Here is a 22,560-nt window from a genome sequence, read left to right as displayed (position 1 = left end):
ACATGCTACAACACCTGCAGTGGCGCTTATGGTCTCTAGGGGCGAGAGCTGCTTAGTTCTGCTTTAAAAGACCAAGGACCGAACCTGACAATTTTAGTCCAAAGTAGCACATCACTTTCTACAAATGTCAGTGTTGTAGATAATATATGTTCTAAGTGGGTGTTCTGTTTGGACATTTAAAAAGTAATTGCCAGTATTTCTCACATTTTTGGAGTACTTTTATTCTGGAAATGTTACAGCGCTCTGTTACACCCTGGCTCTGCTAGTGCAAAATAAAGGAGGACAAACCAACTAAAAGGTTAGCCTTTAAACTCCCGCCCGAACTGAGGACATTTTTCCAGTTTGGCTTTACCCTAAAAGCTTCTTGAAAAAAGCGTCAATACAGCACAGGAAATGAAGATGAAGGTGCAACAAAAAAGTGGCGAAAACCAAGACAAAAAAGCAACAACAAAAAAACACGACAAAAAAGCTTCAATAATGTGATGAAAATGAGGTGACCTGGTTTTGTAGGCCTTAGCTTTAGAATGAGGCATTACACTGTTGCTCTCCAGTCGATGAGCTTTTAGATTTGGGTAAAACTGAACTGGAGAAAATGCACTCGGTCTAGGTGGGGGGTAAGAGGGTGACAAAGGTTTATCTGACATAAATCTAGGGGTTTAAAACAAACAAGGACGGGGTTAGGTGGATGGGTCTGCTGTCAGGTGGAGAAAGGGCGTGGCCAAGGCGTGGATTTGAAGGCTCTCGATTCGGAGAAAGCTACAAGACCTGGAGCAGAGTGTTTAATAAACCTTTAACACACTCTCTGATGTGTGTAATAATATTTCTCAAAATGTGGGCCAGAGGTTTAATGCTGGAGAGCCGGATTTGGCTCGCCGTTGCCTTCCCCTGTTCTACATGAATAGGTGATATTCAGATCAATTTAAGTTAAATATTTGTAAAGGAGCAATTGCAACAGATCACAGTTCTCGGAATAATGGCGATAATAGCCTTTCTTTTTTAAATCATCAGACCCCAGCAACATGTATTTCACCAAATTGGGGATCCATTCCTGTTTAAAATGTGTTTTCTTTTATTATATTTGGCCTGTTCAAGCTACAACAGAAGCAGATGAACACTGAGTATGGAGAGAATTACATTATAATGTAAAGCACAACTAAAGTTTCATAAGTGGCATCTGTCGAGTACAGTAATATCCGAAACAACAGATATCTGCTTTTGCAAACTCTTCTTCTTCTTATCTTTTAATATTATTATTACGATCATCCAATGAGACTCAACTGAAGTCGCCAAACATCAGGTTAAAGGTTAAACCACTGCTGGATTGTGATTTAGATGCAGCGATTACCCCAATCTCTTGTGATAGCCTAGAACATAAAGCTTGCCAATTCAGTGAAAACAGACTCACTGTCTAGCCATGTTCTGTCCACAATAGCCATCTGGCCCGGAGGACAGGAGACAGAGTGGCACACAGTAATGAGATGAATTACGCTCCACTGTGCCCTGGTCTGCTTCATCTGTCTTTATGCACTGCTCTTTCGTCCGCAGCCAACCCAAGGCAATTAATCCTCCCTATGCCGATACAGTTAAAAGTCCTTATTAAAGCGTCAATACGCCACTGTGACGGATCGCTTGACGATGCCCGTTAACTGAACATGCTCGTTGTTGCTCTTTCTGTCGGAAACTTTAGGAGTCTCAAAGTATCGACACATCCCTGTTGGACCCTGCGAGCAACATCACCACACTGGTCGGACCAAACGCGTTTCGAATCCCTGTCTCCATCCGACAGAAGTTGTGCGGAAGTCTCGACGCGCCACAAACAAGAGGCAACGACTGGAGGATGCTGGCCCACAAACTCAATGTTGACAGGTTCGTATAGCAGTGAGGCGTTGTAGCTTATAGGATGAAAATGATTGGATTTATGGAGTCAACGTTACATACATTTCACAAGACTTAGCACATAATAACAATATACTTTATTTTTTGTTGTGATATAATGTTCAAACACCTACAGAATTACTTACTAAACTGTATCTTCATTTTTTTTATGATTTTAGGTAGTGCAGTGTGAAATAATTGTACAGGTGTTTCCTTTCTTCTTTCTGCGGTAACGTTTGTTTGGATCCTGTATTTTGATATTTGGCCTTATTTTACAAAAATGGCCAGACTGTGTGCAGGAAAATGCTGCGGTGAAGAGAGAGATCAACCAAATGAACGCATTACTTTGTTGAAAGATTAGCCAGTACAGTATTATTTGAGATCCTGTTACTTCACAAACATAATTTGAATACTCTAACAGTGTTTATGATAAAGCTCTCGTTGTGTCTGAGCTTTGAACTGGCGAAGAGAGCACACTGAATGTTTTCCTCTTGTTTTTTTTTTTTTTTTCCATATAACTGCTACATATTTACTTTTCTTCACAGTCATTTAATTCTTATCATGCTCAGTTAGTGATTAAATAAAGCAAGCTTGTGTAGAAAAGCAATCATCTATTCTTTAACCCCTGTCCTTTGGAAATATGACTGTGATAAAAATCTGCTCAGTTGAGATGAATTGAACTGGGAGTGAGACAAAGATAAAATGCGAGTGTCACTGGCGTGGTTTGGTCTCGCTCTCTGTGATTGAAGTACAGTGAGAGCGTGTTTAGAAGGTCCCAGCTCAGCAGGATGTCCTTATCACAGGCAGCAGCTGCAGATTGACAGACCACTGACAGAGTGGTGCGAGCCAAAGAGGGGCTCCGCTCCTCATGTGCTCCCTCTGCACATTTTAGATTTTTATTATCCCTTTTATTAAAAGAATTCAGAAATTGCTGTTTACTTGGAACACAAACCATGCTGTTTTAGACATTTGAAAATGTGATTTGAAAGCCACAGCAGGCTGCACAAAGACGGCATGCAAATACATTTTGGTTTGGGTTTTGCCGGGAAAAGGTTATCTTTATTTTGTGTTTATTTTTGTTTTAATACTGGTGAAATGTTCACAGTTTACAAATGTGCACCAGGTAATCTTCAGCTTTTTGTGTGGAAAATAATAAATAACGAAATAAAATGGTAAAATGTCTGATACTGATGGCACAGTATTAGTCAGCCATGGCAACAGCCTGTTAGTGATCGTCACCAGCTCCCATAAACAAAGAGAAGGCAAACAGTTCTTATTTAGCCTTGACTGCATTTTGATGTCATCTTTGTCTCTTTGGCTTTGTCATTTATCCCACCTTTCAGTTTGCATTCTGTCCTTTACTCTTTACTGACACTCTCTCCTCTCCATTACTCAGGTATCTCAACTACTTTGCCACTAAATCCAGTCCCACAGGAGTGATCCTGGATCTGTGGGAAGCCCAGCATTTCCCAGATGGAAACCTGAGTCGCTTGGCCCAGGTACTGGAGGAGATGGGACGCCACGACACTCTTGTTATAGAGCACTGACGTCTGCCACCGGAGAGTGACACATCCCATGGAGAAAGAAGAAGACGTGTACCTCGCGATGGGGCATATCCGAAAGCTGAAAAGACATTTGGCATCGCAGTGACATAAACAGAAACATATTCAGTCACTTTGAAGTGGAAGAAAGCTCAAGGTCTGCTCAGCCATGACCCAGTTAAACATTGGCAACAAAGGGTGTAAAAACTTGGAGGAGTAAACAAGATTCTCTGCCAGTCATTCCTCTCTCTCTCTTCAGTACAACAGCCTAATATTCTTGGCTGCAGTTTCCTTGGAAACAGCTGTCCATGTTTTGGATTGACTGTGTGGATATGTGGACATTGCCCTTGCCATGAACTAGGCTACAGCCTCAGTGTGATTGTTGGAGGTCAAAGGATCAAATGCATCAGAAGACGAAGAAAAGGCTCCATCACTAGAACAGTCTTGATGGGAACCCCATGGATGAATATGTTCTCTGTGACGACATAGTATTTAATATGCCTATTTATACATATCCCTTTTGTACTTCAAGCTGCCTGTTATTATACTTTGCAGATTCCTCACATTGCTCTTTGGTTTGACTGTATCATAGCCCCCCCTGCTGGATTTCTGCAGTACGACAGCTGTCAGTAAGAAAATGTACAGACACAGATCACTGTTTTACACTTTTGATGTTTTATCACTAATATTATTTGTTGTACTTGTTTCATGGTTTATTATTATTATTATTATTATGACTTACTTATTTTTGATTGCATTTTTTACTGCCTCCCTACATGGAAGGCAAGGGGCTGGATGATTTCAGATGATATAAATTCACATTTGTGACGACCAAGCGTATTTAAAAGAACATCTATAGATCCCAAAAGGAAAGGTAAAGAAGATCCTGTACAAGGAGAGATGTTTGTGGTTTGTTACATAAATCTATTTTTGTAGGACCAATGCAATGGCTCGATTGCTTTTTACCAAATAAATGAAATATAATGTAAGATGGTAAATTTATTGTAAAGGGATCCTGATTTCCTTCCAGTGTTAATTTGTTCTGAATGATTTTGTGTGATTTTGGTGGAGGGCAGCCTTTTATTGTTTGTACATTAGTAACAGAAGCCATTATAATGACTCTTACTCTCGTGAGAACTGTAAATGCAACATTCCTTTTGTGAGTGTTCACTTGTTGGTCAGACTTCTCTTTTTAATGGCAGTCAGTCCCAGTTTTTGAAAAGCCGTCTATGCAAAGTTTGCATCTTTTGGAAACAATCTACATTCTCAATTCTGCCATCTCGTGATGTTTTCGCTTCTCGTGTACAGTGAGAATGTAACCTGTCTGTTCTGGCAGTGATCATTTAATCTGTTAATGCTTGCATTTCATCTGTTAAAGTATTGTAAAAAGTGTAAGAAAGAATTTTTAAGACTAATAATAAATTATATTTATATGCAACATTGAATAATGGCATCAGGCAGTCCTTTTTTTTTTAAAGCAACATGCCTTCAAGACTTTATTAGGGAATGTCATCCAAATCCACCAACAATGAATGCACTGATTAAATAAGGCACATGCCATGGTGCAGTGGACAGGACATTACAGTTATATTAACATTTTTCAAAACAACAGTCATCAATTATGTACAAATCTGCAACAAAAAGTCAGACTTTTCAGCCCGGTAAACTAAACAAAGCAGTCTTGAATAGATTTCAATCCTATTTCTCAATAATAATAATAACAATAATATAATAAAATAACGAGGTCACAGATGATTAATTTGGACATTTTCTCACCAGTCTTTTTCAGCCTTCAGTTTGAATTTATTGAAGGAGCCACAAACTAAAACCCAAACCAAACCCGAGGCAGCAGTGACAGCGCAAAAGGCTGCTCATATAACATTGCTGTATGGCTTATGGAGAGACTTAGCAGCTTTCCTCTAAGTCTGTCTGCCTGTGCAGTCCACATTTGACAACCCCAGCTTTCACAGAAAGCACATTTAGAGTCACACACGTCGCTGACACAAAGGCAGAGAACCTCAGCCTGTGTCGTGTGTCATCATTGTGTTTATCGTCGCTCATATTCTCTGCCAGGTTTCTTTGTCCAATTTGTCACTCCGGCTCCCTTTGATGTATTGGCCAGTGCAGAATCCGGTGTCAGTGACTTCTCTAATGGGACAGTTTGTCACAGTTTGATGTCTTGAGATTCCAACATTTTGGCCAGAGTTTTCTTCACCCGCAGTGCTGTGAGGCGGGACGCGGGGTTATGAGCCCAACACTCTGACATCAGCTTCCCCATCTGACGCAGACACTGAAGAAAACAACAGCCTTTGGTTAACACTAGCTCTACAGATGCACAGAACAATGGTAGAAAGAAAACGAGAGTCTATTCAACATCAAATACAAATAAACTATGAAGATTTCCCATCATACACCACTTTATACCTGTATACTGTTTTATGCCCAGCAACAATGCAACTTTACTTATTCCAAGGTATCAAAGACATTGCCACATTTTTTCCATATTCTTTTCATTTTTTTTATTTTTTTATTTTGGGACAGTGCATGTTAATTTCCATCCATGCACACTCTCAAACACTCTCACTCATCCTATTGTACATCCTATTGTACATGTTTTTAGTGGTAGGGGAAACCACAGTACACGGAGGAAACCTACGAGGAGAACATGCAAACTTTACACAGAAAGGCCCCGTCCAGGTGGGAATCGAACACGGAAACCGACCTCATCTTAGCCCTCTCATTTTCTTGCTCTCATGAATAATTTCAACGCAATGCACGGAGGACATACCTCATCGCTAGTCCAGCGGTTGGCGAAGGAAGGCCTTTGCTTCTTGATGCAGACCACTTCACTCATGTCCTCATAGGAAGGATCAGTGGGCACTAGGTCATAATAGGGCAGCTGGTACTCCTCCACAATGCCTGCAGAAACAATGTGTGGGCAGAGCCATTGGACGACATTGTTATTGTGAAGCGCTTTGGTCAACAGAAGCTTATTTAAATGTGCAATAATTGAACAACAAAGGCCTGGAAAACCATAACTATAGGCTGGAGACCCGTGTCCTAAGATCTCACTTAAAAAAAGTCTTTTTTTTGGAACTTCAAGTAAATCATGTACCTCCAGAAATGCTGCGCCGAGCCATCTCCCACAGAATGAGGCCAAAGCTGTACATGTCAGCCATCATGAAGGACTGAAAGTAGCTCCTGTTCAGAGTCTCATCCAAGACTTCCGGAGGCATGTAGCGCTTAGTGCCAACTCGCAGATTCAAAGGGATATCCACTTCATTTGTATCGCTGGAAAGGGAAAAGTAGCAATTATTTTAGTCTAAATTTCTTGAACATAGACCCAACTGTGCCTATATTAGTACTCAAAGCTCCTCTAAAGAACCCGTTACCTGTTAAACTTCACTGCCAGCCCCAGGTCTGCGATGCAACAGAATCCGTTCTTCTTCACCAGGATGTTCTTGCTCTTGAGGTCTCGGTGGGCGATGGCCGGTTTGCCTTGCGTGCCGTAGATCTCGGTGTGGAGGTGGCACAGGCCTGATATGGAGGAGTAGGCCAGTTTGAGCAGGGCCTTGGTGTCTAACGTGTTGGACTTGAGGTAGTCGTATAAAGATCCGTTTTCGTGATAGTCCGTGATGAGGTACAGCTGAGTCCACGAGCCCGTGCCTTTAATGTCTGCAGCAATAAACCCTGGATTGAAAGGAAAAATAAATTGAAATCTAGAAGCAATCTATCCATAAAGATAATTTGCTTTCCAGACTCTTTTCAGCTTTACTCTTACCCAGTATGTTATCGTGCCTCATCAGAAATGTCTGGTAGATTTCCGTCTCTCTGAACCAACTTTCTTCTTCCGTGGTGAAGAATACTTTGACAGCCACTCTCTCGCCTCTCCACTTCCCCATCCACACCTCCCCGTAGCGGCCTTTACCAATCTGCTTCACCATCTGAATCTGCTTGGCGATGGTACGCTGCACCTATGATGATAATACAGAAAGATTTGCAGTCAACAGAAAGGCACTTGCATGGTGTGTGTGTGTGTATGTGTGTGTTTGTGTTTAAGAGCCTTAAGATTTGGGTAAAGCCAAACCGGAGAAAAATGTGTTAAGCTCAAGCGGGTGTTAAGAGGTTTTCAAACAAAAACAATACATAAAAGCTGAATTACATGCATTTCAAATATTCAGACATGGCTTTTTGCAGTGCTCTCATCTCACCAGTAGAGGGAGTCCTGAGCCAGACCCTGAGCCCACGCTGCGGGAGTGCTCAATAAGGTCCTTGAGTGATTCCCCTGGAGGAATGTAGGTCTCAACCTGCTCCAGATCTATGCTGTAGTGTGGCCGGGACTCCTGCCGCTTGTATCTGCAACAGAGTACCTCGTTTAACATCTGACTTAAGCAAATATGTGTGGAGAACATGTGAAAGGAAATGGGAGGAGAAGAAGGAGATGGACTGATTATGCAGGATTACACAAACAATTACCTGAAGTAGCAGAAGAGGAGAATGAGGCCCAGGATTATGCTGCAGACCGTCACTGAGATGCACAGGGCCATGTACTGGATACTGCTGTCCAGGTATTCTATGTAGAAAAATAAAAAAAATCAGCCTGTATCCTTTTTACTTTTACAGCACAATGGTAGCATGGTACTATGGTACACATTGAATACGTTTCATATTCAAACCTACCCTTACCCTATACCCCAAAGACTATAAATTACCAGGAAACACATTTTCTTGGTAATAATAATAGCTTTTCCATCCTACTACCATGTTAACACTGTAATGTCAAGCCACGAGCAACACAAAACACAAACATTTTGGATGCATAATTACTCCTGTGTGAGAAAGACTAATGAGCGCTGATGAATAGCTCCTGACAGTTTCCCGTTATCAGCCTCCAGCATCAGCCTAATTCTCATTGGCAGGGACAAGTCCTTTGGAGCCCCCTCTCTAACCCCCCCCCCCCCCCCCCCCCCCATCTCTCCTCTTGCATCGTCCCGCTGCGTGTGATCGATCACATCTCCTTCCTGAATCTCACAGATCAGGTGTCACGCGGACATCACCAAGGAAACCCAAGAGAGGTGAGGCTGCTCTAGCCCTATAGAGTTCCTGCGGCCCGGCTGTCAATCAAATGCAAGAGAGGAGAAAATAAGAGGGGACCGAAGAGAGCGGATATAAACTTATAAACTGTGAACAATGTTTTTGTGAGATATAGCAAAACGAGAACAGTATCAAGATGGCAATGGTTTTAATGCAGTAGTTAAAAGATACCCAGTGCTAAGTGATACTCAATACAAAGCTTTCATGCTGTCCAGTGGCGCCGTTTATAACTCGCTCCACAATGAGATGCAAATAGTGAATGCTAATGCGCTGTAGGTGATCGCTCCCGCATCACGAGATAACGCGGTGTCGGTGTCGATGTGTGTTGCTTAGTGACAGATGGACAGATAGCTCACATCCGTCTCAGGGCACGAAACTCAAGCAGGCCCCGGGGAGAGGCTGTCCTTTTCATTAGAGGGTGAGAGAACAAGCCAAGGCTGCAGGCTCCGTTTCACCTGCCCCTTTTCTCAGGCAATAAGGGCCACTCCACACACCGCACCGAGCTGTGGTTTGTAACACTTTAAGTTGTCACTAGCCATCAAGCGCCAAACGGGCCTGAGCGAGCAACTTCCCGAACACCTACACGCCGCCGCTCAAACCAGGCCGGTTTTCATTCAGTGTGATAGTGTGAGAGGGAAATTCTTACCGGACGTGCTGATGGGAGGTAAAGTAGGATGCAAATCTTTATTACAGTAGTCACGTTCTGTGCAGCACTCCAGGGCTTTTCTTAGGCGCCCATTCCACATGTCCTATGCAAAAGAAGTGAAATTAAGGTGTTAAAAAAAAAAAAGCCTTGTAAGCACAGAAAAGAGCAGGGATGTTAGGCCTGTCGCGATAACACGTTTGAAGTTCGATATATTGAGGCAGGAAATTACCGCGATAAACGATATGATTGAAACGATACTGGATACTGTCAACTCTTAAAAATGACAGTAAACCTTTGCTCTAAAAGGGCATCATAATATTGCTTCCGTTAGTTTTGCAAAGAGAAAATAGGCGGGAAATGCTAATAGATACAAATCGAGCCCAAAAATATATCATTTATCAGTTATTTATTGAACGATAAGTCGATATAGTAATTGTTGTGACAGCCCTAAGTGACATGAGTGCAACCGGGGGCAATTTAATACAAGAAGGGGGAAAAAAACAAGAAGAAGAAAGATTAGCTGTTATTTAAGGGATGTATTTGACATATTTTTAGGGTAAGCAGAACTCTACACAGACAAGGCAGTAAAATTCAGATTATAAAGCATCAGAGGCATTATCCCATAAAACTAAATAACTAATAAATACCTTCCATATGCACATTTCACTTCTAAGATAGTTTTACTTCTTTGTCCTGTTGTGTGTGGCTTTTTCGCTGCTGTCAATCGAAGGTTACAGAAGTTTCCTCATTATATAGCGCATGGGCTCCACTTAGCTCCTCTGTCTTTATAGGTGCTTAACAAGTCTCATAAAGTAGTGCTTTAAGTCAAGTAAAACCCATTAGGACTTAACAGCGGCTGGTGATGGACAGAGCAACATGAGCAAGTGAACGAAGAAACGTATTTGGACAAAGGACTTACCCTGCACTGAAATTCAGACCCGACGAGGCCTAAACACCCCGATGTGATGACGGCCGTGCCACCATCCTCTTCCTCCACCATGGTGAAGCAATATCCATCAGTCCTGCAAGTGCAAAACATTAGGATTAACGATGATATACTGGATATCTACCCACTACTGCAGAGCGAGGTAGAACGATCTGTCACATACAGATTTCACTTTTTTGGATTGGTTCAAGCTGCAGCGTGAGCTCTAGTACATATGAGCCGAGGAGTAATGGAGGGAATGCAAATGCGGCCACAGCACAGCTACAGCATAAATGAACGTCACATGCGCATTGCTATTATTTGTTTTGACTGTTATGAATGCAAAAGCCTACATGCAAGTGTTGTTGAATGAATCCTCTGGACAGTGATGGTTGCAGTAGCACCGGAGCATGTTTCTGGATGAGACAGTGGCTGCTGAACTGCTCTCCTCCATCCTTTTCTCCTTGCCTCCTTTCCAGCCGTTCCTCAACAGCATGGCATCCAGCAGGTTTGCTAGTAAAAGACAGAGACCCCTTTACAAATCAAAGATCAGACAGACTAAGGTATCCAGGCAACTCTTCCAATAATACAGTGGACTTTATAAAAAATGTGACTTTTAACTGTTGCCATAGTGATGTGGTCCACAGAAAGTGTGAGTATTTTCTGTTAAACGCCACCCTGCTGTACCTGCATGAGGCCAGGGCGCAGAATAACAGAGCTGTCCAGAAAGAGCGTATTGTGCTGGGCTTGTGTGAGCGCACTGGGGCAAGTACCAATGGTGTTTTCACTGAAAATACATCACTCACTAATATAAAACCATTAGGTTCCCTGTTGACACCTTTTTCACTGCTTTTTACACTTTTGAGGGTTTTATTATTCAGTCAAGTTTAATTAAGGTACGATTTATTTCCATTTCCATTCATGCTCTTTTGTCAAGGGGGACATACAGGAACATATAGTTTATTATAGAAACAAGTTAACATACTTTCAACATACAAGTCACAAAGTCAAGTCCAGGAAGAGCAGATTGTCCACAGTTACTCTGCAATGAAATAGTTTGTATTACGGCACTTGGGATTAAATGGTGTAGGGCGCACTGAACAAGGAGTACACTGAGTGTTGTTATCAGAAGTGAGATGTGCGCTGTATGTGCGAGCAGATAAAGTGGCTCTGACAGCGGCCGGTCCCTGCAGACCTCTGTGGTCAGAGAGCTGAACAGTGTTGTGCCACGCTCGTCTGAATGGATGACTTCCTCCAACATCGCGTCTTAATCTTTCAAAATTTTTCTCTCACGCAAATGCCAGCAAGAAAGATACAATGCAAGACTAAGTACCGGTTTTATTGTACCTGTTAAGGTCTGGTACATCCCTCCACACAACCGCTCATTATAACTTTCAGAAGTGGTGCACACACAGAAACTCACATTTGCTGTGTCAGGTCCGGGGCACACTCAAGGTCACCCCGAAACCTGATATGCACCCCCTCACATTCCACAAGCTGCTCCATGTTGACCGGTATCACACCAATTTACATGGGCCCTACTGTGGGAGATCTATGGAGTGAGGTGTCCCAGCTGGTGGAGACAGATTTTGCTGATGGCTCATTTCAGGGTTTGGTTGGAGAGTTTAGCTGTAACAAACGTATTATTCGCCATAATTATGTCCTGTAGCCGAGAATAAACTGAACAAAAGGAACTTGATCGAGTTCCTGGTTACTTCCATAAGTGCAATCATTCATTTGGGTCACATAATCTCACGTGCATTGTATGGATTGACAGATTTCTTTTGACTATAATGCACCGAGCAGAGGAAAACCACGGCAAGTAAACAAAGAGTATGCACATTATTATTATCCTTTATTGATACAGGTAGTCTCTTGAGTGTAAGTAAGTTAGTAATGTTTATGTGTATTACACCTTTCACAGACAGAGAAGCTACAAAGTGCTTCACAAAAGGACAATGGCAAATACAAACAAAGCACAGTTACAGTCATAAACATGAAACATAAAACAACCCATAATCCACTGGAATTAAAACGCTTTCTGAAACAAGCAGGTTTTCAGTTTGCTCTTAAAAACATCAACACAATCAAGTAAGCGTAAGGAAGGCGGAAGATCGTTCCAGAGCGTCGGTGTAACTGCCTGGAAGGAGCAGCCTCCTCTGGTCCTGAAATGAGTACGAGGAACCACGAGAACCAAAGACCTCAGCCTCCGAGAGGGGGAATAAAGACAGAACAAGTCTCTAATGTAGGAGGGAGACTGACCAGGCAAGGCTCTAAAGGTCAACACCAGGATTTTAAAATTGAAACGAAAAGTGACTGGGAGCAAAAGAAGGGCTTTTAGAATCTGAGTAATATGAGCCCTTCTATTTGTGTGAGTCAGTAAGCTCACCGCAGAGTTTGTACCTGCTGAAGACGAGACAGTTCCTTTTTGTTTAGACAAGAAAATGTCTCATTTGCAAGAGAGATCTGTTTGAAGGGCAGTGGCACAGCGGTTAGCGCTCGGGCATTTCTGTGTGGAGTTTGCATGTTCTCCCCCTGTACAATAGGCCGGGATGAAAGAGAGTGTGTTTGAGTGTGCGACTGGGACAACAGATGCAAATTAGCCCATGGCCACAATCCGGTGTGGTGTGTTCATTAACATGCACTGTCCCTACCAAACAAACAACAACAAAAACAAGCATTCACAATGTGGGTGCTCTTTCACAAGGGATTTAAAATGTTCAAGGGCCATGAGACTGTCCTCTGTGCCTCATTCCAAACACATGGTGCAAAGCAAAAGGCCTTCTAACCCCATTCTGTCTTAACACGGTGTGACTCGAGAGTCAATGTGTCCTGAATCCTCAACTGGTAAGTATTTGACCTGACATTTATTACATTTAACAAATCATCAGGCAGGACACCAAGAAGAGCTGTGCATATAAACAGTGATGATGCTCCCTCCTTGCTTCCTGAGATTGCCGTCCCACTTCAGCATATAGATCACAGTGGGTCCTATAACCATCTCCTGTGATGAATATAAGTGCTGAATGGAAAACTGCGTTCAAAGGCTTTAGCATGAGCTGGATAATTTGACCATTATGTACTGCCCTGAGATGAGCTCCAGTGGACAGACACAGACAATCAATACAAATACTATTATTGTGTTGGATTTTTTTCTCCATCATGAGACAACTGGAAATCGATTGGAGACAGAAATAGTGCTATTATCTGACAGTAATAAATATTGTCTGGAACAAACATTTAATGAGAACTCATCCCGTAAAAATGAAGGTCTGTAAGAATGAATTCTGTAATCTATTAAAATGCAGAGAAGCCAACGAAAACTCATTTCTGGAGTCAACAGCCACAAAACAGGTGCTCCTTTTGAAAGAACCCCTTTGTGGTTGTTAAAAAGTGGGGAAGGACAGATATCTTCTTTGATTAATGCCAACGCAATTGATATGCTTCCATTTTTGACAACATTAGCAGTAGTTGAACACAAGGTAGCAAATACAAACAGTGCTCACAGAGAGAAGAGCAGAGACAAGCGCATATAAATGAGTCCAGGCGTCCGTAATAAATAACCTCCTCAAAGAAGACATCCCAGCATGAACTCTGACCCAAACAGACCCACACATCCTGCCCTGCATCCACGACTCCCACAGCTCTGAGCCTCCTGCCGCCTTCAAAGAACACATACCAACTCCATCCCTGCCTGTGTACCTCAACCTGTCATCTGTTAGCTACAACCTGTTCCTTATTTACTGACCGTGACTAGGACCAAGATGCTTTCACTATAGGCTCTGCTTTGGATTAGCCACGCCCCTAAGAGGTCCCTTTCAGCAGCAGCAGGTTTCCGAGTTTGCAGGCTTAACTTTTGCATGCAGGTGTCAATGCAACACAGAGCTGCTATATCCACAGGAGAATACTTCAACACAGACAAACTGGCGACTGGGTAAAAAAGAGCTTCAAGAGTAAAAATACATTTGTGGAAGAAAATAGCAAAAAATAAAATAAAATAAAATGTTCTTCCTCACAGCGAACATGGTCCCTTTTCAATGCTTTTTTTTAAAATTGCTATACAGTGGGAAAAGTGAATATACCATCTGGAATTTCTCACATTTCCTAAACTGGTCACTAAATGTGGTCTGATCTTCATCAAAATCACAGGAATGAGTAAAGGGTCTGCTTAAACTAATACCACAACATTTACATTTGATCAGATTTTTATTGGCCATAACATGTCAACATCGACAGGACAGGGAGGAATAAGTAAGTGCACCCCCTGAATCTCGCTGAACTGCAGCAGTTTTGTAAAGAGGAATGATCTAAGATTCATCCTGATCGCCGTGAGTGTCTAATCTGTGGAGCATCCACATCCAAGAGCTCTTTCGCAAACCAAAGTTGAACAGTTTGGGAGGAACACACAACGTCATGTGTGGAGGAAAAATGGAACAGCACATCAACATCAAAACCCAACGTGATGTCATCAATAGAAAAATGAATTCACAAGTTTATGAAGATATTTTGCAGAAAAACCTGAGCAGTTCAGCGAGCGGGTGTACTCACTTATTCCACGCTGTCCTGTGAATGTTTACATGTTATGGCCAATGAAAATCTGATCAAATGTAAATGTTTGGGTGGTATTAGTTTAAGCAGACACTGTTTATTCATTCTTATGATTTTGATGAAGATCAGACCACATTTAGTGACCAGTTTAGGCAGAAATGTGAGAAATTTCAAACGGTGTACTCACTTTTTCCCTCTCACTGTAGTTCTCTTTTACTCTCTCATACAAGCACACAAGAGCAGTCCTTTGAACACTGTAATTGGAAGGCCAACTATATACAGTATGCTTAATTTTTAAAAAGACCTGAAGACCTTAATATTATTGTTGGATTGTTCAAATCTATGCATCATCAGCAGCAATGGGTATTCAAAAACGATCCCAGCAGTCGAACTCACTGTCGAACTATGAAAGTGACCGCACCTCTTTACTTACTAACCTACTAAACCACTGCCCCTCCACAAATGTCCATTAAGTCAGTCCTCTGCTGGTTCATTTGTCCATGTGGTTGGATTTACTGGAAAAAGCCACAAGCCACTGTCTAATGCTGGGCTCCATTACAAATGCATTGAAAGGGCCCGAGCGTCACCACGCCATGTCACTGTAGCCTGGAGAAGCCAAGAAGTGCCTTCTGTTTCTACTCAACGCTGTAAGAGGCTCTGAAGCACTAAAGCCGCTGAAGCAAATTATTTAACCGTCCATAATCGATGTTGATATAAACTTGGATTACCAACAATTCTTAAATTCTCAGCTTGACCACAGCTATTCTTCTAAGACTTTTTGTATTATACAACACGCACAATCAATATAGCACTGTATTCCTTATTCATCATTGCTAAAAAATAATGGATGTTTACCTGCAGTGACAGTCCTTATTTTATTCATATTAGAGAAGGGAGTTCGGAGTTAATGGGGTGAGAGTATTGAGCAAACTATCGATGTCGGGCCCCAAACCCACAATGTTGAGGACGCCCTTTGTGCTGGGGTGCTGTTAGGGCGACACAATATAAAAAAGATGAATATTGTGATAACAATATAAATGCGATATTTTACTGCTGTATTTCAGTGCAGAATATAACATTAATTTATAAAGCAATTTGTTCAACTGTGTCAGAATGTAAACTTAAAGGGATATTTCAGGATTTTTGACATAGGGCCTCATTTCCTAGTTATCCAGAGTGTTGCTGATTTCTGGAGATTTTTTTTTTGTAATCCATGCAGTTCTTATGTTATGTATATGGTTAGCCTGGTGTTGTAAGTGATTTGCCTCAGGTGCACTGTGGAGCGGGTCAGACTGTTTTAATGCAGGCTAGCTGATACCATAGAAATGCGCTAGCCTTGCACTAGCCTAGCGCCACGAAACTCTTCAAATAGAAGGACTGCATGAATTAAAAAAATCAGCAACACTCTGGATAACTACGAAATGAGGCCCTAAGTCAAAAATCCTGAAATATACCTTTAACAAAGACTAAATCTGGACCAAAAAGGGGAAAATGAAACCAAAGAGGAAGATCATGGGCAACACATCAGATCAAATGATGTGTCAAAGATAATTCAATATATTGCGCAGAGCTATACTCGACGCTTGCTGTGCCCAGGCCGGATTTATTGGAACAGAGAATTATCCTCTAACTTCTCAATGTCTGAGAGCTTAATCGGGAAGTTTGTGAGAGCCATTTAGATCAGCTATTCTTTAAACGATCAATAACAGGCACTCACTGGGATAATCCTATTCGAACGCTCCCCAATGTGACAAGGCAATGACGAACCACGTTACATTGATACACTTCCACACACTGCCCTGCCTGTCCCATGGCTGACTGCAGGAGCCACACATCTGCATGGAGATCAGGTTCTGTTTGTGGGGGAACACTATCCACATCCTGACAGGAAGCAGCGCACACAAGGCTGGACGTCCCGATGCGCTTGGGGCCAACTGCTGCTGCTGCACTGGACCACTCACTGACCTCATCAACAACACCCAATGTCATCAAAACATGGACAGACGAGCTGACTTTGAAAAACAAGCGATCGAGGAACATGTTGTTTAGGAGTGAAAGTGTCTTTCGGTCAACTTTTTTCCAGTTCTTTTGTCAGCTGTTCAGAGAAAAATGTGTGACTTGTGCACGGAAGAAATAACATCAACTCACCAACATCTCCCAACTCTGCCCATAGCTGAGGCCTCTTTAACTTGACTACCCTTTCTTATCTGACCAAATCGTATTCAATTATGCATGAATATATAACTAGCACACTAACTAACCCCTAAATCAGATCAAGTCCTTTTAAGTGGATCAACCAGTTGCAGTAAAGACTCAGTAGAGACAGACTACATGGAGCACTAATTCAAGAATCCACAACACTGCTTTAGGCCGGTCCCATTTGCCCCTTATTGCACAGTTGACCCCCACGTTAACCCCGCAAGGCTGGAACAGGTGGCACAAAGACCATGTCACTGAGATTTATGGCTACCTCCCACATGTTTTACCCATTATAGAGACTCTTTAAATATCAGAACACAATGAAAACAAATTCAAAGAAACACTGTCTCAACGGTTTGTATTTTCAGTAACAAATCTACTCACAGTGGAAAAAGACACAATCGTGACAATTCTTTTTGTTTAGTGGAGGCCCAACCCAAATTAGGGAACAAGTTAAACAAACATGATGATGATGATGGTGGTGGTGGTGATGATGGTCCATTATCTACACGTGAGAAATATCTGAAGAGGATCCAGTCTGTCTGTAGACTGGCCATTTTGCAGAGTAGAAAGGCGGCCATTGGACGACAGAGACATTTTGAGACACTCAAGGTATTTGAAGACAAAGTGTGAAAGTTGCAGCAAACACAGAAAAAAAGTCAATCAACCCCCCCCCCCCCCTTTTTTTTTTTCCTTTTACAGAGGTGGGTTAGAAAAGAGAAGTGTGTCTTAGGCAGGAGGCAGCACAAACCCTTCTATGATTCATTATGAAATTACGTGCAGTTAAGATTTGACAGTGAAATTCTCTGTTCTTTTATTTTGAACTTGCCAATGTGTGTGTGTGTGTGTTGGTGTTTAAAGTGTATAAAAGTTGTTGCTTTATGTTTTGAAAGTGTAAATATGAGACAGGTCAACATAAATAGCGTTATTGTTGACAGTGGTACTGAAAGTCCTCTATCAAGACCAGGGAGGGCAACATATAGCCTGTTCCCTTTTCAATCTATTCAAGCCAGCGCTTCAATTCACTTCAAAGAAAGATATACAGACAGACTCAAACTCACAACCCTGAGAACAGAAGCAGCGTTAACTCTGATGCATTGGCCCATCTCTTACAATGAGCAATGCGATGTATTACTCACTTAAACACTGTGGTTAGATTTAAATAATGACTCGCACATTTACTAATCCACCCGCATAAAAGTCAAAGAATGTAAAATGTAGAGTAAAAGTGCATGTACATTTCACTACAGTTCTAACCAGGAAACATGGAAAGCCTCAAAACCCATAGAACATTAAAAATAGCACATAATTCATCATCTCAGCGGCGCCTCAGACTCCGTCCTTGGCAACATTTATCATCCCCACTCGCGCTTGTTGTATGTTGTGTCCAGACGGTACAACGCGATCGATGCCACAAATCCACCAATCTATAACAATATTGACTTCTATCTGCCATGACACTTAGCAGAGCTCAAGTGGTCTCCTCCTGCCCGACGACGTTTACAGGGAGGATATTAATGGCATTCGTCGTAAAAAAGGGGACAACTGTCTGGCGGTTAGTTCCAAAACAATTCAAAACATGAACTCTATGGGGGGGCTGAGGGGGGGTAGCGGTCCGCTTTGGAGATTATAATTATAGACTTGGCTCATCATAAAAAACGAGCATAAGAGGGAAACCATCAAGCATTGTCCAACTCTCCTGTAGAAGTGTATTAAATAAGCATCTATGGCTATTTTTCAATCCTCACTTGACTCAAAAGGAAAAAAAATCGTAAATGAAAACTATACATGAGTCACAAGTCAAACCACAACTACATGGGACTCTTTATTTGGTTGGGACGGCGCGTTTGTCCCATTGGTGAACCATTTGATAACCCTACACAGATTGTTTTGTTTCTTACCAACTTGAACAGAGTGGTTTTCAACGACAATAACTAAGCCTGTCCTCGAGTTCACTGCACGGCGATGACGTTAGTGGTGTCACTTCAGGACCAAGCTTTTAATTTGATTGAATAAATGCATTTAGTGGTTAATCAATTTCATTAGCAAAGCAAACATGAGCTACTTTGCGTTAAAAAAAAAACTTGAACGAGTGTAAAGGCACTTCTCTAATGCTTTTTCCTTTTTCCTTGAAGACTAAATTGCATTGACTTTGAACTTTGTAGCATGCACACAGAAAGCATTAAGAGGGCAGTTCACTCACCTTCCGCTCCACAGTTCAGAGATGCGAGACCGATGAGGAGCAGCGCCGCACGCCAGGCCCGCTCCAACGGCTTCCACCTGACAGGCATCATATCCCCTCTATCCACAGCCAGGACACTCTTACTCTCCTTCTTTAGATCTTCAAATTTGAAAAAAAAAAAAGAAGAAAAAATCCTCCACTCCACTTCCACAGAGCCCACGAGTCCAGAATCAGGAGGCTCCCCACAGCGGTGCTCCTCTCGACTGACAGTCTCAGACACTGAAACACAAGGGAGGAAGGAAAGGTGTTGAGAGCGGCTGCCTCCCAGAGATTTGTCCAGCCCCTCTTTGTGACCGCTAGCACTACACGGGGCAACAGCTGAGGGGACGGGGGTCGCGCACACACATTCTCACACATCAGTCATAGGCAGAAATGAAAGCGGCGCGAGATCAGGGGCAACAGGGGTGAACGAGGCTTGAATGAGGTGAGAGAGGCTACGCTGAAAGACAATCGAAGAACCGCTACGGACGCACTAACAGAGCCACGGAGCCAAAATGGACACACACGGGCGGCAATGGGAGCAAAAGGGCTATAAACAGTGAGCCTAGGGTACATATACTGTGGTGAAGCCTGATGAAATCGAATCCTGCAGAGGGATGCAGAATGCAGGGAAGAGTATTGTGATGGGCAAGAGGACAGTGTGAGTAGTGGAACACTGGGAAATTACACAAGCAACAGTGCAGAAACATAAATATATGTACTTAGTAATAACTGTCATCAAGTGCTGTTTGTGCACGTCCAAAGTCTGGCCCTGCGGCTAAAAAAAGTGATGGAATTAGTCAGTGGTTAGTCAATTTTCTCTAGTTCGGCTAAATCTAAAAGTTTACAGCTTAAAGTCCAGCGTAAAGGCTCATTTGAAAGCTTACAAAACTCATCCAAACCAATATTTTTTGCCGTGTTGTTGCCACGTTATCGTCACTTTTTTTTTCATTGCTTTTTTGCATTTTCATCATACATTTGTGTCACTTTTCTGCTACTCTTTGGTGTTTTTGTCACTTTTTCATCACTTTTTCTTCTCACGCTTGTGTCGCTGTTTTGTTGGATTTTCATGCTTGTTTTTGTCTCATTTTTGTTGCTGAATCCACTTCTTTTTTTTTTTTCAGGAAGCTTTCAGATTTGGGTAAAGTCAAACTGGAGAAAATGAGCTTGGTTCAGGTGGAGGTTAAGGAGACAAAAAGTCAATTTATAGTTATTCTACATCAGGGGTGGGCAAGTTTGTGTCATGGAGGGACGATTTTCTTCATTTCCAAAACGTCCGAAACTCACAATTGACAAGAAGTGACTTACTGTTTCGATCCAGCACACCAAAATAAAAGCACCATCTTATTCACTAGTTCAGCAGTTCATTAGTTCAACTTTCATTCTGCCCAACAATTAACAAACACTTAACATTTGTGTATTCAATTAATTTCTTGTAATGTTACAAGTACCTGCTGAACTAATCATTTAGATGAGTATGTAGGCTTTATGCTGGAGGGCCGAATTTGGCCCCCGGGCCTGATGTTGCTTACCCCCATTCTACATCTACATCTACAAACAAACCACTAGACCAGCTGAGGACGCGGAGCGCGACGATGCAGCCTATGAACCACCAGTTGAACATGCACCATAGTATATTAACAATGAAAATAGTATAAAATGCTATGAGCGTAACTAACAACACTGTGCTATGTAGTTTAAGTAATGGGACTGGACCGTGTGAAAAGTCTGAGCACACTCTCAGTTTTGTGGCAGCAGCAGATCAGGTGATCGGAGGTGATTAGGGCTCACACCTCCAGGCACCACCACCACGCTCAACACTTCAGCCCAATATAATCCGGCACACACGCAAACAGCACCCACGAAAACAGCACCCATACAACACAGACGCATTCCAGAGGTGAGAGATTGAATTCACTAACAACTTAAGAGGATTAGGCGCACTATTAGACGGATTACATCAAGTCCACAGAAAAAAAACACAAAAATAAAGGCATATTTGTAAATGTTTGCTTTGACACTAAAGGTGAAGAGGAGTTAATGGAGCAGAGGGACAAATGTGTGGCGAGGGCCTCAGCGCCCTGCACCTGTCCACTGAGGAGGTCAAGCAGGTGGGACAAGCACTAACTAGATGCTAAAATTCAAGTTTTTAGTTAAATCATCATTTGTGCAGTGATTCACTACTATGGATAGTATATTGAATGAGGCAATCTTTCATATGCATGGCATGAAGCATATCCCAGTGGCAAAGTATTATACTGGTAAAAGTTACAATCTTAATAATAGGAAGTATAGCAGACAAAAGTAGGTGAAATGTATGTATTAGTTAGAGAATGGTATAATAACAACATAATTTAGTTTCTTATAAAAAATGTATAAATAAAAAGGCCTTTAGAAGTAATTGGATTGAAGAACTTTCAACTGAAGACAAATGTAATTATCTTTGTTAAAGAGACCAGATGCAAGTTGGTCATTTTATGCTCACTACTGCCACCTCAGGTCTTACGCGTAACTGCAGCTTCCATATTAAGCTCATGCATGACGGCACTTCGGACCCAAAGTAACAACAGTGACAGTGCAGGATTTTAGAGGCAGTTGTGGTGAACAGGTCTGAGCTCCTTCTACACATTAGAACAGGGTTGGAACATGTAGGGGGAGGAAAGTCTAGTCCCTTTAAAGGGGGCCTATTATGCAAAATCGACTTTTTCAAGCTTTACATCATGTTATTAAGTCATTCCCTCATTAAAACCATGCCTGAAGTGTTGCCTTGGCACATTCACGTATTTTCGAGTAATCTGTAAAAACTCTGATGGCGGCCATTTTAGGGATAAAACGCCTGATTCCTTCAGGAAACGCCCTCGACCTCCAGGATACGCCTCCGACCTTTCGTCACCAGCCGAGTATCCAACCACTGCTCCTCAGCAGAACCCCCTCCCCGCAGTGTCCAGCCCTAAGATGTAAACAGAGTCATCATGGAGGTTTAGCTTCATGTGTTGTGAACCGGAGCCACAGCAGACTTTTACAAAGACACACATCAGTGTTTCTGTTACCGAAACACCCAGGATTAAAACCGGTGACAAGAACACTTATTTCAGTGTCTGGTTCTGCGCTGGGCCTTGATGATGCACAGAGCCTCCGGAGAAAGCTAATGCTAAGCTAAACCTCGAGTCATCACGTGAAAACGAGAAATATGCACACATAAAGTCAATAAAACCACCACACACATAAAGAACCGTTTAACAATGATCACACACGGAGCCAGGCTTGTTGATTTGGAAGTTTATTGCTCACATTTCATTTACAATGGGTCATAGCCGAGTGGTTTTCTCCCGGAGCTAACAAGCTAGCCGCGATAAGCTAACGGGAAAATTCACTGAATACAAGCATATTATGCATTGAAAACGTCACTAAAACAGGCAACTGCTTGAAGCAGCCTTTATGATGATCACACACGGAGCCTGGCTTGTTGATTTCGTAGTTTATTGCTCACATTTCATCTACAGTGAGTCGT

At 42.2% G+C, this 22,560-nt stretch overlaps 2 protein-coding genes and 1 long non-coding RNA gene across 5 annotated transcripts in view; 1 reads left to right on the top strand and 2 right to left on the bottom strand.

Annotated features, from left to right (window-relative positions):
* unc5cb (unc-5 netrin receptor Cb) overlaps positions 1 to 4,510 on the top strand; it is a 153,476-nt gene extending 148,966 nt beyond the window's left edge. The window contains exons 16-17 of one of the 2 annotated variants that reach the window (XM_079580940.1): positions 1,688 to 1,866; positions 3,272 to 4,510. In XM_079580940.1, the coding sequence (XP_079437066.1) occupies positions 1,688 to 1,866; positions 3,272 to 3,422 (330 nt within the window). In that variant the 3' untranslated portion in view covers positions 3,423 to 4,510. The remainder of the gene's footprint in view (positions 1 to 1,687; positions 1,867 to 3,271) is intronic. The other variant, XM_079580941.1, reaches the window with a different exon arrangement.
* Positions 4,511 to 4,960: 450 nt separating this feature from the next.
* Positions 4,961 to 19,174, bottom strand: bmpr1bb (bone morphogenetic protein receptor, type IBb). The gene is made up of 11 exons (XM_079581149.1): positions 19,032 to 19,174; positions 10,435 to 10,594; positions 10,076 to 10,178; positions 9,157 to 9,259; positions 7,893 to 7,989; positions 7,628 to 7,772; positions 7,198 to 7,390; positions 6,809 to 7,106; positions 6,532 to 6,707; positions 6,205 to 6,335; positions 4,961 to 5,706 (listed from the first exon to the last, which is right to left on the bottom strand). The coding sequence occupies exons 1-11, from the start codon at positions 19,120 to 19,122 to the stop codon at positions 5,581 to 5,583; spliced, it is 1,623 nt and encodes a 540-aa protein (XP_079437275.1). The 5' UTR covers positions 19,123 to 19,174; the 3' UTR covers positions 4,961 to 5,580.
* Positions 19,175 to 19,185: 11 nt separating this feature from the next.
* LOC306981644 overlaps positions 19,186 to 22,560 on the bottom strand; it is a 39,803-nt gene continuing 36,428 nt past the window's right edge. For both annotated transcript variants that reach the window (XR_013794123.1, XR_013794124.1), the window contains one exon: positions 19,186 to 19,289. This is a non-coding gene — a long non-coding RNA (uncharacterized lncRNA). The remainder of the gene's footprint in view (positions 19,290 to 22,560) is intronic.

The sequence above is a fragment of the Gobius niger genome (genome assembly GCF_951799975.1).
Source record: "Gobius niger genome assembly, chromosome: 2".
Classification (NCBI taxonomy): Eukaryota; Metazoa; Chordata; class Actinopteri; order Gobiiformes; family Gobiidae; genus Gobius; species Gobius niger.
Note: the sequence above shows the minus strand (reverse complement) of the source record. Positions and strands in the feature narration are given on the sequence as shown.

Coding starts and splice junctions, on each gene's coding strand:
- bmpr1bb (XM_079581149.1), bottom strand. CDS start 19,122: ATGATGCCTGTCAGGTGGAAGCCGTTGGAGCGGGCCTGGCGTGCGGCG. Junction 10,179..10,434: donor TCATTCAACAACACTTGCAT/GTAGGCTTTTGC, acceptor TTGCACTTGCAG/GACTGATGGATATTGCTTCA. Junction 5,707..6,204: donor ACCGCTGGACTAGCGATGAG/GTATGTCCTCCG, acceptor TGTTTTCTTCAG/TGTCTGCGTCAGATGGGGAA.